Here is a 16,128-nt window from a genome sequence, read left to right as displayed (position 1 = left end):
ACCGGAGTTTAGGCTGCTGTGTAGAACAATCCATCCATCTGAACATAACTGACGTATGCCTATTTGTTTTGAAACGATCTCTCGGTGTCATGGCAAGGGCGAAACTAGATAGACCAATGCTGCCGCCGTGTGTTCATTGAGTTGGACACACACACTCTGCCTGTCTGCCTGTCTGCCTGTCTGCCTGTCTGCCTGTCTGTTTGTCTATGTGTCTGTCTGTATGTATGGATAGATCACGCCCACACTGGAACTGGCTGTGCACAAATGCATTTTTGGGGTTTGGTTTCGCATGAAGCTTCGGAACAGAGTAGGAAGCAAGCACGGATATCACGGCTATTCTGTCAACCAAAATAAAAAGGGGGTTTTAATAAACCCATACTTTGTAATAACCATGCATGTACAACTTGTGAAGTTCAACATCAAGGCAATTGCAACCCCCCCCCCCCCCCCTCCCAAAAAGAAAAGCAAAATGATGGATGCGCCGTTCAGCCAATCGTTACACAGCAGGGAGGAATTTCCTGTACTATTGACAAATCAGTTATGCCCACAAAACATGACTTATTATGTGACAGCACAACATTGAGAGGGGAGGAAACTTTACACTGTAGTGTCACGTTTTGAAGACATATCCTGCTAACCCGTGCTGTTGTAGTTCTGGCTGAAGGTAATCGCGTCTACCGTCGTATTCCGCTGCATGCTAAAGGCTGAACTCGATGTGCTCTGTAAACTTCGGACGCACTTATTATGAGTACTGCTAACAATAGCGAGCAGCTAGCGGATATTAAGCTTAGTGAACACTAATCAACAAGGGGCCTGTGGTGTGTCTACGCATTTTGTTGTAGTAAATTTAGAGTTGCCGTATTGAGTGTTTAGGTCCACGCAGTCCCTTTTTGAATATCGACGCTGTCTGGTGGACCTTCCTCACTTTGGTGGTTGATTTATATATGGTGGCTTCCAGGTCTGGGACACCGCGCTGAAATCCAAATATTGTTGTGCAGATACTGTACCCTGCTCACAAGGTTACCTCCCATTCTCATGTCAACAAGGACTACGAGTTTATACATGTACATCTTGTGCCCTGCGTGCAACATTACTTACTAACTAGACATTAATTGTTTTATATAACATTATAGGATCGATTTGACGGCATGTTTCTTCTTCTACACTTATCCGCAATTGGTGTGTGTGTGTGTGTGTGTGTGTGTGTGTGTGTGTGTGTGTGTGTGCGCGCGCGCTATACATCTAAACTGACCGAAAGTAGAAAGTATAACAGATGTATGTATGTATTCGAATACTGAAATATTTTCAATACTTAATACATTGTTTTCCACAGGCCATACATGCCAAGAAGAGTCATCATCAGTAAGGGAATAAGCCAAGACATGAATATTTGAAGGTGTGCCTCCATCACTTTTGAAACAATAAACTCTAGTTCTAATGGAGGTCCAACAAGTGTCCCTTCCTCTCTTGCTTGTTTGTATGGTGTCTTTTGTAGAATGCTAATATAGGCAAGTCTGTTTCATTTGTATAGCCCATGATCACAGTAAACCCCTGAAAGGGCTACACCTTTTATAATTCCTCCCTTCTTAAAGCCCTCTAAGGGACAAGGAATATCTCCCCTTTAGAGAGTTTTAAATATTGATGGAAATCTGGGATGACTAATCTATTCAGTGATCAATTATCCCTTGCAATATTCCAGCAGATGTCAAACCCTGGAGACCAATCAAGTAGCATGTCTCGTTCCGGCCCATCCCCAGCGGCAGGCTTATCTCCGGGCCCCAACCTAGGACCCAGCCCGGGCTCAGACCCCTCACCAGGCTCTGTCCACAGTATGATGGGTCCTAGTTCTGGGCCAGGAACCCCCAGTGCACCTCACGGCATGCAAGGCCAGGGGGATTACTCCCAGGATGGCATGCATCCAATGCACAAGGTAATGGCAACAACATCTCCTTGGCAATGTGTTGATCCTACTAACCTTGGTGTTGTCAACATATCGGGACAGTAGTTGAAAGCAGTTTGGCTGTCATGCATCACACACATGCATTTTATTATTTAGTTATTTATCACGCATGATTAAAAATTTGAGCTGGATGTATTCATTGTAAAATGTTATTGTCGAAGACATTATTAAGCTATGAACTTTTATGTAACTGCCATATCCTGTTCTTGGATGTAGCCATAGTTCCTGTTAAAGTTTTGTGTTGCACTCAATTTCATTTCCTGTTCCACTGGATTGCCAAATTTCAAGATGTGCCTATGGACATTGGCTTATAAGAGCTATTTGTAACAGAAGAACCAATACATGTCACTAGGTGTCTATAAGAGGAGGTTGCATATTCTGTTGCGGAAAAAGGCTTTTGCCAGTCAACCTGGTCTGTCAGAGGTTCAAGAAAGGGGTATTTTACTCAATATCACATCAGACTTCTAAACACTTATAGGTCTTTCAGTAGCCAATTAAGGGAATGGATGATTAATACATACAGAGGTTGGCACTAAACGCTCTTATTGCTGCTGCTTGCTTTGCTATGCCCTTCTCATTCTATAGGTCTTGATTTCCTATGTCTGTCTTTATTTATATTTGTTTGCAATGTTCTATATGTACATTTTTCGTTACTACTTTTACTGTCATTAAAAACTGTGGGACCTTTTCCCATCTTTAAACCGCATGTCCTGTTCTGCCTTTGCTTTGATGTGTTTTAGGGAGTCTTTGTTACATCTTTGCCTGGGACTAATGATGAAAAATCTTTTGGCTAATTCGTGCATTTTTATACCATGTGTTTTTGTTCTTTTGCGAAGTCCCTTCTCTCAAACATACCAAACTAAATAAACAAATATGTAACAAACGTCATAAAATGACCAAGATATCATCAGAGTTAAGGGAAACCTGCTTAGTGGAAATTTGTGCTCAAAATCAATGCTATAGCCAGTATGTTCTCCCTTCTCCTAGCTAGTTTGTTACTCCCAATATTGTGAATTTGTACTGCATCTGGTGATTCATGGTCGCAGCAATTCTCTAATTATATTTTGAGGATTGTAAATTTGAATGAAAAACTAATTTTTCCTTCGTGGTTAGAGGTACTGAGGAAGGCCGGAACTACATGCTCTACAGATTATGTAAACAGCTTGTCCACTTTCTCCCCCATGAATATGGAATTTGAGAGAAAGATCTTTTTGCATAACTATGTGTTTGAGACAATGTGAAACACACTGAGGTCTGGTCTGGCAGTATTAGTATTAGGTTCAAATTCATTGCATTCATACCGGGCTCTCTAATACACCCAAGGCGGTGTGTTTGGGGGAATATAACACCTCTTCCACTACCAGTCTAACAATATAACACCTTAAATTGGTTTTATCGCAGAGTGCATAGATGGCAAGAAGCAATACATATCTGAATCGCTGAATGGACCCTAGGTCAAATAAGGGTTTCACTTACCCAAGCACCAAAAGCTTAAATTTAACCATTAATTGCAAGAGAGAGAACCATATATTAAATGTGCTGAGGGAATAGGAAAGTGTGCTCTCCTTGGAGCGATAACATTGGAATGAGCTCCTTGATATCCATAAATTATATAAGTAAATGGCAGGACCCTCCAATTCCATACCATGTCCTCCACACTCCTTGACACTTATGGCAGTAAATGCATTATTTTACCACTCAAGGTGTTGGCTGATGACTTGTTTCAACATTTTCAAAATGTTCCCATCTTGTCCTTCAGTATGCAGACTCAAAAAGTTAAGATCTTTAAAAGTTGGGATGTGTGTGTAAAGTGTGAAGTGGTGGGATCATTTTCTCCTCTTGGTTGCAATATCTAAAATAGATTCAAGACTGCTCAGTATTTTAACAATACGAGTAACCCTGTGGAGACCCCTGCAATCTTTCAGTCTCTGTGAACTTGAGATTCTGGTCATGAGCATTCGGTGCCTCTGGGTGTCATCGCAATTTTATAAACCGAAATGAAAATATTTGATGTTCTTCCTCCTTTCAGTCCATGGAGGGGATGCACGAAAAGGCCATGGCTGACGCAATGCACTTCGGCCACATGAAAGGTGTTAGCATGAGGTCTCTCCACAGTGGCATGGGGCCTTCCCAGAGTCCCATGGACCCGCAAAGCCAAGGTAATTATGAGTGCACCGAACACAACATGTATGGGGCTTGGGGCAAGTGTAATTCGTGTAAAGCTTGCAAGATTATGAAAAAAATTAGGATTGGGTTTATTATTGCCGAAATTATTCATTGCGGTTTAACCCATTATCGATTAAATGAATATCTGGGTGCATACTATATATATATATAAAAAAATCATGAAGTAATTTCTGAGCTGTGACCATTTGAAATTTAATTTCAGGGTAACAGTTGTACAAATTAAAATTCTTCTCTTCTTTTTCTTATAAATCAAGTACAACCTTTCATGATTGGCTAATTACGGTGTCAAAGGTCGCGATTTGGACTTCTATTCATTTATTTGTGTATCCCTAAATCCGTGCCATGAACAATGAATGTATTGAACGTGATAGGTCGATCTGTAGTGACGCCTTCCTGTTCACTGTAGGATACATGTCCCCCCACCCATCACCCATCGGGGTCCATGACCACGCCTCCAGCCCCATGTCTGGGGGAGGAGGAGGAGGGAGTGGTGGCAGCAGCGGGGGTCCTACGACCCCCCAGATGCCTCCGACCCAGTCCAGCCCCATGATTCCCGGGGATCCACAAGGAGCGGCGGCGGCCGGGGCCCAGCAGAGTCGAGGGCCCTCAACCTTCAGCCCGGTGCAGCTGCAGCAGCTAAGAGCCCAGATCTTGGCATATAAGATCCTGGGCCGCGGCCAACCTCTCCCTGAGAACCTCCAGTTGGCTGTTCAGGGGAAGAGGAGCCTACCCACAATGCAGCAGCAGCAACAGCACCACCAACAACAGCAGCAACAACAACAACAACAACAACAACAACAGCAACAGCAACAACAGCAACAGCAGCAGCCGCAGCATGTGACCACTGCTAATCCTTACAACAGGTCTCCAGGTAACAACATGCAACACTCTCAACGTGCTACTTATGGAGTTTAGAGTGTTAGTGAACCCAGAATGTTTAATTATACAATACAATGCAATACAATAACCTTTATTTTCACTCGAGAGACACTGAGGTTTCCCTCATTTACAGTGGCGACTGTATGAAGGTCTTAGTGTGCGGATGCGAGCTAAACAGGTTTTTTTATCGTTTTTTTCATACGAGTACCTGTCTGAGTGAGTATAAGTGATTATAGCGAGCCATTTTATGCATGAAATGCGCCACGAACCGCAGGGTTATACACAAGTGTCCGAGAAGCTTAACCCTCTCTATGATGTCAAGATGTATCACTTTCTAGACCGAGCTCCATACATCCACAGCATGATTCAAACAGCGTGGAGGAATCATAGTCTATCCTTCTCAGCGTGTCGGCCTCTCTTGAGCATGACTTCAAAGTGCCTTCACATAGTTACTTTCGGAGTACTGAGCTCAGTTTAGCATGCACAAATTGGAGGCAAAAACCTCGGAATTCACACTATTCGTTTCTGAATTACACTATCTGTGATAGCATAGCTTACTGTGTTGAATAACACAGAAGACATACTAAGACAAACAAATATGTTGAGTGCATTGTTCACTGGCACACTAAAGGTTTGACTCTAGCATGCATGCTGTTTTACACCCAAGAGTAACAGACAGGCAGATGCAGTATATTCACATTACATTTGATTGTTCTTAATTCTTACAGTCTGGCATATAAATGTTTCCAAAGGCATGCCACTGGTTCCAATAAGCGGTCCACAGTCAAGCCCCTGCCCCACTCCGGTCATGCAGGCTCACAGTCAGAGCTCAGGACCCAAGTCTTGGTCTGAAGGTCAGTATGTGGTATTCTTCCTTTTCACTATACACTAAAACCGCGATATACTTTGGATCGATATACCGTGAATTTGGATATAATGCGGCATTTCTTTGGGCCTCAATTAGCGTGGTGATTGCCTTTTAAAACGTGCAAGTGAAACGTCTGTATCTTCATTGCTCTGTAGATCTGCGGCGCCCTTTGTAAGAAGTAGTTTGCAAGAAGATTTATCAATGCAATTAGCCAACTACCGATTTTACCACGACTAAAAGCCCTTTGTTGTTTTGTATTAATCACAGTTTTTCGGCGAAGTAATGTCAGAATTGTTCTACCGAGCTTGTTAATGGGTGCGTAGCGAATACTATTAATTAATCACAGAGCTCTTCTGGCGTCTCTGTCGCCCCATGCGGCTAGTGGTTCATGACTATTTAAAGGACTCCTCAGTTGCTCATTCCAGACAACATGAGCGAATACGTAAGTGCTTCACTGTCTGAAAATTGGGATTCAACTGCTCCCGGGAATAATGGGGTTGTCGTTTTGTTGGCCCGCGTTATGCCGCAGTTTACCTGTACTTTTTAGATTAGTTATTTTACAATTATACTGTGTATATATATATATATTGTATAATATACACAGTTAATATTTTTTTCATATATATGCTTTGCATTTCATCACCAATCCACAACTTTCTTGTTTGCGAAAACTTACTTGGGATTAAAGTATTTCTGCTTCAAAAGACTAAATTATAGTGCTACGGTCAATCAACCTCTTTTATCAAAGTTAAAGGTTAAAATAAAGTTTCCAAGTTATGTATTGGATATTTGAGTTCTCAAGGAGTTGCCGTGAAACCTAACCTGCATATATTTTAGTGAAGTCCTTTCAAGGCATCTAACTCTATGCCAGATGAATGTCAAAACGCTACTTATGTCAAAACGTTCCTATTCATATTGGCATATTTACCAACTTTAACATTTTCTTTCTTTTTTTCGAACTGGATGAAGCGGTTTAGCAGACCCTTTTATTCAAAGCAACCTTTAGTTAATTGATATACATGGTCACGGCCTCACTCAAATGCTGCGTTTTCAGACTTATCCACTGACGCACTATTACAGCCTCAACGGATTTCCGTGCTTTGAAAATGATGGCCCAGTGGGATCGCAAGGTCAAAACGCATTTAGCACATTAATCCTACCACAGTGTGAACATGGCCTGACACTAATGGCCCACAAACCCACACCAGACGGGCTATATTGCATGCAGGTCCATCACTTGTCCTCTTGGCTCCTTTAACCCAGTGCCTCACCTCAGGGCCATGTGGGAGTTACCGGCCTAAATGGGAAACTGCTGTGAAAGGCCGATCCATTTTCCTCTCTACTTGCCTGAGGGGGGGGGGGGGGGAGGGGGTCGGGTCGGGCGAGGGTGGATGGACCCCTTTAAAAGCCTCCACAGCAATATCAGGGGGTCTCTGGACAAATCTTATAATAATTGTTTGTCACTTGCAATTGTTACTACAAATTGATTTTTAAAGGCTTACCATGTCCAGAAGTCATGAATAAACTTGCATTTATTTGTAAATGTATGTATGAGAAAAAAAATTGGAATTAAATTTGATCAGCCTCTCTTTAGTAGCCTAAGGGTGCCCTCACACTAGGCCATCTGTACAATGCCCAAGTCCCCCCCCCTGCTGTGCGCTGGCCTGTGCTCACACTAGGCAATCTCAACTGGGCTTGAGTACGGTTGCCTCTTGTATATCCGTCATCACGTCGTAATACGTCACCACCAAGCGTCAGCTGCTTAGTAGAACAACACAGAGAACACAGTTGACACTTTACCGACTTTGTCGCTTATTTGGAGCCGTTCTACTCAGATACAGCCCTCTCTCACTGAGCGTTTTTACACTGCCAAATAGGCCGTTTTATGCACGCCTTTTTCGCGGCATGGTCCACGCGTTTACACTCCCCGAGGTAAATTGCCTGCTTGAGCTAGAACCCTGATTTACCCTCCCGGACCCTGCACACATTGGTGGTTTATTGGGTTTAATTCTGTTGTAAATGCGACGGCTCCGCGGTTCCAGGGGGGGGGGCTTGGGTAGTGGTGTTGTTACTGCGCTGTCTCCACAGAGACAACGCAGCGATATGATCATGAGCAGTTAACTTCTAACTTGAGAGAAAGTGAAATAAGCGAGCTGTTGATCATGTGAGAGAAGGTGATGCAGTCGTATTAAACAAAGACGTTGAAAGATGGTGCGATCTACGAGAGAGACGCAGAGGAGTCCTTGCGAGGCTTTTGTAAGGATAAAAAAACAAGTGGTCAGCAAAATAAAGAATATGTTGGCGTTTTTGCACTTGTAAATAGTTGGTCGTGTTTGTAGCCTACACTGAGACGTGTGTCTGCATTCATAAAAAAAGAAAAACATTCGGGAGTGTGCAAATTATTCTAAAGAGGTCTAGACCCGCCTTCTCCAGTGAACCAAGAAAGCCCGCGTCGCGACGAACGGGGTATTTTTGATCCAAAACTCAACTTCACTATCGCACCAACGTGAACCGCTTGCCGTCATGTTTATTGTTTAATGGGAAAGAAGGGTCGCATGGACTATACGTCATCCAGCTCAGGTTGCGTAGCCATGCGTGTGCGCGTGTCGGCTCATTAGCATCTGTACCGTGGCCTGAGCACACCTCTCTGAAGTGTGCTCAGGCCACGGATTTGAACTGTACTTGAGTACGGTTGGCGTGCTCACACTAGCCAAACGATCTAGACTTGAGCACGGTACAAGTGTGAAAGGGACTTGGGCACGGTACAGATGGCCTAGCGTGAGTGCGCCCTAACAGACTCCACAGGCCCCCGGCTATCTACTGAACATCGACCACGCCCTATCTTTTGGTTTTCCAGGGCAGAGTGGGGAGAATCCAAACAGCCCACAGAAACACCTCCCCTCGGCCACTGGGAGGGGGCTCCCTGTGCACGGCCAGCCCGCGTCACTCCCCCAGGGGCCCTTGCCCGGGGGCATGGCGGGTCCCCAGGGGCCCGGGCAGCAAGGGTTTCCCATGATCCAGCTGCAGCAGAAGCAGAACCGCGTCACTCCGGTGCAGAAGCCCCAGGGCCTGGACCCGGTGGGGATCCTTCAGGAGAGAGAGTTCAGGTGAGGAACCTTCCTTTTGCTTGGCTTGGCAATATTCATTGAACATGCGCCACAGGTGACTGGCCCGCTGGTTTGTGTTTTCCATTGAAGGGCCAGTCATTCTCACAGCAGATTACACTCACTAATAGCTGATGGACGGCCTGAACATTTTGAACAAAGGACACTCAAATTATAGTTCTTCAATCTTATCTACGGCCCCTTTTTAAAGTTCAAATATTTAGTAAGGTTCACATATTCATCATATTTTCCAGGTTAGTTTTTAACTTGTTTTCTAGCACCACTATCATCTACAATACATTCAGTACATAAAGGCAGATTGCACTAAACTCTGGATATTATCCTAATTCAATTAGTATTGGCTCAAGTGATCAGGTGTCATTGGAAGAACCTCGTTAATTTTCTCAAAGCAAATCCTTTTTGAAAATGTGTATTTTTTGCTGTTGCTTTGAATGTGGTAATACGTGTTATATGATCGTCAACATATTAATCTATGAGTAAAATCCTGTGGATGTGTGGAGCTCTGTCTGAGCAGCGGCTTATTGTGATGTCTGTTACCAAGGGAGGGTTAAGCTTCTCAGAATAACGCCACGGTGTATGGCTCATTTCATATACAACGACACTCATTATTACACTCCAGTGCTTCCCCCAGAAAATGTCTTAGGCCCCGTCCACACGGAGCCGAAACGGGCGAAAACGATCCAGTTTCTTTTTATGCGGTTCGGGAATATCTCCGTAAAGACGGATTCATTGCGAAACCGCATCGAGCTGTAGAAACGCTGTAGTAAATATTGAAGGCGCTGGTTCTCCACAGAAAAAAGTGGAGCGCATCAAGCCTGCGCGCATACAGCCTGCACGCGCTGTATGCAAACATTCAGTCACGAGGAGATTCAACCTTTTAAATTGAGCAGAAATACGTTTTAATGTACAGTTAGTAATTAAATTTATCAAGGCGCTGTATTTAAAGCTACATAATGAATACAAATTTAAAAATAAATAAAAAATTCAACGCAACTCTGAAAGTGCAGCTGTTGGGGGGCTTATGACGTCATCGTTTGCGTTTCAGGCATCCACACGAATCCTAACACGAAACCGCATAGGTCCGGATAGATTTGAAAGCACCCTCGGACATGGTTTCAGAAATGTGCGGTTTCGGGCCCCGGATTCGCCGGCTCCGTCTGGACGGTCGGCCGAAATGCACAAGACTTATGCGGTTTCACCAAAAAATCGTCAAGGTGATCATCAAGGTGGCCAAGGAGTGAGGAGCGCTTTCAGTTCGCAATAATATGTACAACCACCTGATGCCGCCTTTATGGCACGACTATTGTTTTCAATAGTTTTACAGATGCATTATTTATCTTTATTTTTTGTACTTGATGAAAGTATGTTTTCTTTCCCTACGAGAGTTTTGCACTTTGTTATTGCATAATAAATAAAAAATATTTATATAATTTTTTTTTTTTATATATATATATTTTTTATACATTGGTAGTCAAGGCGGGGCCCTGCTGTTGTTAAGGCGGCCTTAACCATACAGTGCTGGGAGAAACTGCACTCATCCACATCGATGGTACTAAAAAAGTATCATGAAGTGGCCGTGGATCGTAAGACGCACCCCTCCTTCCTAGTGTTCAAATTCAGGCTGCAAGAGCAGGTTCACTGGCTCTTTATTGGTTATCAAAAACTAGATAATAGTTCTGCCTACTAAACTGTTAAAATACATGTTCCAAAATGCTTATTTTGTTTTTTCCGGCCACAAAATGTCGAAACGGGTTTAATGAAGGGCATGTAACCTTGATAGCTATTGACATCCTTTGACCGCCTATTTTGATGGTGTCTCTCTCTCCTACGCTTTAATGCAACCCAATGTTCTCTGTGTTCTGGGACCTGTAAAAGTCGGCCACCTCCCTTAACCTTGCATACCCAATCGATCCCTATATTCACGCCTCAGACAGACCATCGAGTGTGAAAGTTGAGGCACTTCATCTCTCTTAGAAATTTAAGGCCATCTGAGGAACCTTGGGTGACCAGGTTGTGAATTAGAATTAATTATATCAATAGAAACATCCATGCATGTATTGAAATGGTTTCCCATTCCATCTGCACACATTTGTTTCAGGCCCCAACTAATTGTTTCTGAAGCTCCTCATTTATCCACAGTCCATCTTGATCCTGGCCTCTGGTGCCATGCTAACATTTGGAATAAGTTGTATAAGAGTAGTTTAGTAATTGTGCAACACTGCAGATTAATTCAGCATAATGGCCTTGTTCAGTCACCGAATTGCTAATCTAAAGTGCCAAACGTTAAAATGTTAATTTAATCATTTGCCAGAGGCTTGATTATTCATCAGTGTTCAGTATTTAGAAGTAATAAATGGGTTTTTTTTCAGTGGTTAATACTTAATGGCAGACTTCGCACCGAATTGCACTGAATTGTATATTGATGAATGAGGCAGTGGACCAGCAAACTAAATCTTCCATCAAACACACATACCTTTTCAAAGCTGCAAATACACACACACACACACACACACACACACACACACACACACACACACACACACAGTGGGGCTTGTGCCTTGCCACGGTCAGCATGGTTGAACAATGGGCTTTTCCTTTGTCGTATTCTTGGCAGGCTCCAGGCGCGGATCGCCCACCGCATCCAGGAGCTGGAGAGTCTTCCAGGGTCCCTGCCTCCTGACCTCCGCACCAAGGCCACCGTGGAGCTCAAGGCTCTCCGCCTCCTCAACTTCCAGCGCCAGGTACTCAACCAGCGCCGCGCGTTACCCGGACTCACCCCTCCGGAGGGAGGCGTGCCTGTACACTTTAGGGCCTGGGCAGTGGCAAACATGTTCATAATGTATATTCGGATTTTATCATGAAATTCATCAGCCAGTAAAATAATATGAAAGATATATGTATTTTTGTCCAGTTAAATTTGGTCAATTGTTGTCGTTACCACGCTGTGCGTTACAGGCCGGATTATCGAATATTTGTTGAATAATGGATGAAGACAATGTCTCCCTCCGCTTTTCTCTGCCACACAAATCAGGGTTGTCTAAGGGTTTGAGTCAAGCTCCAACATTTATCAAAGCTTATTCGTAGGCAGGAAACTGCTCAACAAATGGCAAACAAACTATGAAAAACAATAAAATATCGTGTCTAACCTGCGGGGGTAGAGAGAAATTTATCAAAAAAGTATTTTTCCTCAAACTAGCTGAAAAATGGCTTTGCACATCACAAACAATCCTATTTTTTCCCAGTACATTGCTTGAATTGCTTGTTCATTTATTGACAGCAATTTCGTTCACCTTGTGTGATTTATACAGTGGTAATGAAAATGATTTCTTTCCTTTGGGATGTTAACCTCATAACAACCACACACCTGATTCAATTTCCTCATCTATTTGTTCAATCTATGAATGCCTTGGGGAGGTCTACCCATCATTTTCCTTGCTAAAGTCAGGGTTTAAATCGTTCTGGGTAAATCTGGATCTTTGATCATTGTTTTGATGCACTTGGTAACTCATATGATGAATTGTATTTGCTATGGGTTTAGTGTTTTCATATTGTCGGGATAAAGAGAAAAAGCAATGTTTAACAACAAACATAAAAATCGTGGATCTGCAAATTTAACATTTAAATCGCATTGCTGTTTGATATCTTAAAATATTTTCAAGCTTCACCCAGGGAAAATATGAAATATGTTCTATGCTTTATGAACTGTCAAGAGCCAATGCGTAACATAGTCACTTCCTCTTATTGAAAGAGAACGCTGTTTGGTATGCAGCTGTTAGGATGAGATGGTGATGCCTCAAAGCCTTCACTCCCTTGGCCCCTGAGCAGAGACGTGTCTTTTCATTCCCCCAGAAGGGAATTATGGGGTTATATTAATGTTACGCGGCATTTTGGTTTAATTCCCTGAGATTGGCACGGCTGTTGCCCTCTGGTCAAACTGTTGCCATGCTCCAACACTCTGACAGGGAAGGCTGATGTTAGGATTGTGTGCCTGTTACTCTGATATCAAAGACACTGGGGACTGAGCCCAGCGGCTTGGCTTGAGGACAAGAGATGCACAACGAATGAATCCTGATTTCAAAGTCCACTTAGTTCACCTTGAATGACTGAAGCTATTAATATTAATAAGGCTTTGTATAAATATATATATTCAAATTCTGTGTTTGGATTTTGACTACCCATATTAATCATTTTTATATTATTTCACCATCCTGTAGTTATAGTGCTGTGATGGTAAAACAAAGGTCAACCTTGATCTCTATATTCGTATACAAAAAATAAACTTCCATCCCTCGAATCCCGGCGCCCATGTGCTGAATGATGTCTCTGCCCCCCCCCCGCCCCCCAGCTGAGGCAGGAGGTGGTGGGCAGCGTGCGCCGGGACACCACGCTGGAGACGGCGCTCAACTCCAAGGCGTACAAGCGCAGCAAGCGGCAGACGCTGAGGGAGGCGCGCATGACGGAGAAGCTGGAGAAGCAGCAGAAGATCGAGCAGGAGAGGAAGCGCCGGCAGAAGCACCAGGTGACGCGGCCTCGCTCCGACAGGGCGTGGCACCACTGTCATGGCCACTGTCACTCACAGCCTTCTTCATTTGGGCATTTGCTCATTTCAGATATTTAACCTTCAACTGATGTATTTCGGTGTTTTTTTTTGTTTGAAAAACAACAGAATAGAGTGCCGAGTAATTAGAGTAGCAAGCACATGCATATTTAAGGCGGATAATCCTGAGTTTTTGGAGTTATCGGGCCACAATGGGGGATAATCCGTTGTCTAGTGGTTCTTATTGTCGTTACTGATATACCGGATTTAAACCAAACAATTACCGTGTGGAAAACGGGGGGGTGGGTGGAGGGCTATTAGAGTTGTCAAAGCTTAGAGCCTCTCCAAACAAAAGTGCATACAACTTTTAGCATAAAAGCCTTTGCTCAGGTTTTGATATTTTCCCAGTAATCAAAACCGTTCTCTCTTTTCTCTGAAAGAGACACGCTGCTAAATAATGGATATGTTCCAGTCCGAGTCAGAATAGATTAACATAGTATATCATTCAAGGGAAATTTGGTAAAAGGGAAGAGGGGAAGAAAAGGGAGCGACGGTTTGGAGTTGAAATAACAAGACAAAGCTTCTGTGAACATTCAATGGTGCCTGGGGAGTAATTGGCGAACATGAGCGAGAATTTTCTTCCAATTACCTTTTAGTTTCATAAACGTATTGAAAGCATCTGTCACCTTTTCTCAAAAATACATTCAACAACTTCCAATTACCCGTCTCTGTCAGAGGGTACTGTTTCGAGGTTGTTTTTGTTGTTTGCACCGTTATCATCCATTTCTTCATAGTGTCGTTTGCAGAAGACTCATTACTTTAGTTTTAGTCTTCGGTGAAAAATAATCGGTTGGTCTTGCGTCACCGCGTCTTTGACAGGAACCAATAGTTTTAGCATATTAGCAGCTATCCTTCCGACCACATGCGATGCGTGTGAATTTGCAGCTTGTAAACACCTATTTGTGGAATCACTCAAATGCTAATAAACTAAACAAATATCCATTAAAATTAAAATCTGTTATATTTGATAGGTTTGTCACTGGGGAAAATTGGCTGTAGTTTGAATGATAATAAATAATTTCCCACAAACTTTTAATCATTCAATCATCATCAGAAAAATGGAAGTCGTTCCTGATGTAAAAGCCGACCTTTATTCTTTCTCATAAAAGCTGTTTGTTTTGATTTTGAAAATGAACAATGACGATTTTCTTTTGTCTCTCCAGGAGTACTTGAACAGCATCCTGCAGCATGCGAAGGACTTTAAAGAGTACCACCGCTCTGTCTCAGGCAAGGTCCTGAAGCTGACCAAAGCCATCGCCACCTGGCACACGAACACAGAGCGGGAGCAGAATAAGGAGAAGGAGCGGATTGAGAAGGAGAGGATGAGGAGACTCATGGTACGACCCGTTTGTGTTGTGTTGAATGTCTGCTCCCGGCTTCAGCATGTGAGGAGCACAAGCAGAAATGTAGGAGCACCCAGCGAAATGAATCAGCACCAACAAAATATGTTGATTGTTGATCTATTGATTTCAGTTGCCATAATAGTGAAGAGTGATGATTTTGAATAAGTAATAAATAAGTATGATTACGTATACTTAATACATAAAATCCAATAATCAGTAATCAGAAAAAAATATATATATATTCGCTGATGCATTTGGAAAGTGGCACCGACTGAAAAATAAAATTACATTAAACATAAACTTATGGCTCAGAGACTGAAAAAAACCCAAAACAAAAGTTATTTGTGTTCAAGCAAATGCTCACCAAATTTTCGGAGGCAGTATCGGATTTCATTTTGGAAGAATATGCGACCAAATCTTTAAAAAGTATTCACCCTGTTTGATAGATTTTCATGTGGACTTTTCTTTTACTCTGTTAAATTAATTGAAGTTCTTTGCTCCCTGTGAAAGCATTGATCTGAAGATGCTGATTCTGAAAGATAAACTAGGCTCTCCTCGGATACACTGTGTGTATGTGTGTGTCTGATCCTTTTCAACACCAGAGCCTGCCTACTTACTCTGCGCAGCTGTGCACGTAACATCAGGAAAAATTCATCTGAAGTCCCGATTTCATGACAACAGGGGGGGGAAAAAAACTCACAAAAGTTCACACGCTTCAACTTTTCTAAGCATTAAGCATACGCACACCAGGCCCGGAGAGGGTTGTGAATTTATGCTTTATCACGGTTCTCTTACTGCGAATGAGCTGTCTCAATTCCGCGAGTCCCTGGAGCAAGATTAATATGAATATGACAAAAACAACAACAAAGACAATGAGAATAAATGTGATGGTTATTTTGACAAAGCAGTAGCCAAAACAAGCGACAGGCTTCCCAAATACTTTATCAGAAAAGTCAAGTTGTCTTTTGTTGTTGTTCGTGTCATATTGTTATTCTTCATCAACCACCAAACCCATGTAACTGAAATGGATAATGCACACCCTGTGCATTATCTCTTCCATTGTGCCATAAGCTGCTACACTCTTCTGCGATAGGGTGGAAACATTCATCTGCACATCACTTTTTTTTATTTTTTACAAATCCTTTATGAGTCTTATAGGCATGTTTGAG

The 16,128-nt window shown here is 42.8% G+C and overlaps 1 protein-coding gene across 3 annotated transcripts in view; it reads left to right on the top strand.

Moving 5' to 3' along the window:
• Positions 1–569: 569 nt before the first annotated feature.
• Positions 570–16,128, top strand: part of smarca2 (SWI/SNF related BAF chromatin remodeling complex subunit ATPase 2) — a 59,843-nt gene continuing 44,284 nt past the window's right edge. For 2 of the 3 annotated variants that reach the window (XM_079740414.1, XM_079740412.1), the window contains exons 1-10: positions 570–664; positions 1,334–1,396; positions 1,700–1,930; positions 3,990–4,119; positions 4,554–5,018; positions 5,779–5,880; positions 8,752–9,001; positions 11,634–11,760; positions 13,365–13,538; positions 14,780–14,953. In XM_079740414.1, the coding sequence (XP_079596540.1) occupies positions 1,703–1,930; positions 3,990–4,119; positions 4,554–5,018; positions 5,779–5,880; positions 8,752–9,001; positions 11,634–11,760; positions 13,365–13,538; positions 14,780–14,953 (1,650 nt within the window). In that variant the 5' untranslated portion in view covers positions 570–664; positions 1,334–1,396; positions 1,700–1,702. The remainder of the gene's footprint in view (positions 665–1,333; positions 1,397–1,699; positions 1,931–3,989; positions 4,120–4,553; positions 5,019–5,778; positions 5,881–8,751; positions 9,002–11,633; positions 11,761–13,364; positions 13,539–14,779; positions 14,954–16,128) is intronic. The other variant, XM_079740413.1, reaches the window with a different exon arrangement.

The sequence above is a fragment of the Pollachius pollachius genome (assembly GCF_949987615.1).
Source record: "Pollachius pollachius genome assembly, chromosome: 1".
NCBI lineage: Eukaryota > Metazoa > Chordata > Actinopteri > Gadiformes > Gadidae > Pollachius > Pollachius pollachius.
Note: the sequence above shows the minus strand (reverse complement) of the source record. Positions and strands in the feature narration are given on the sequence as shown.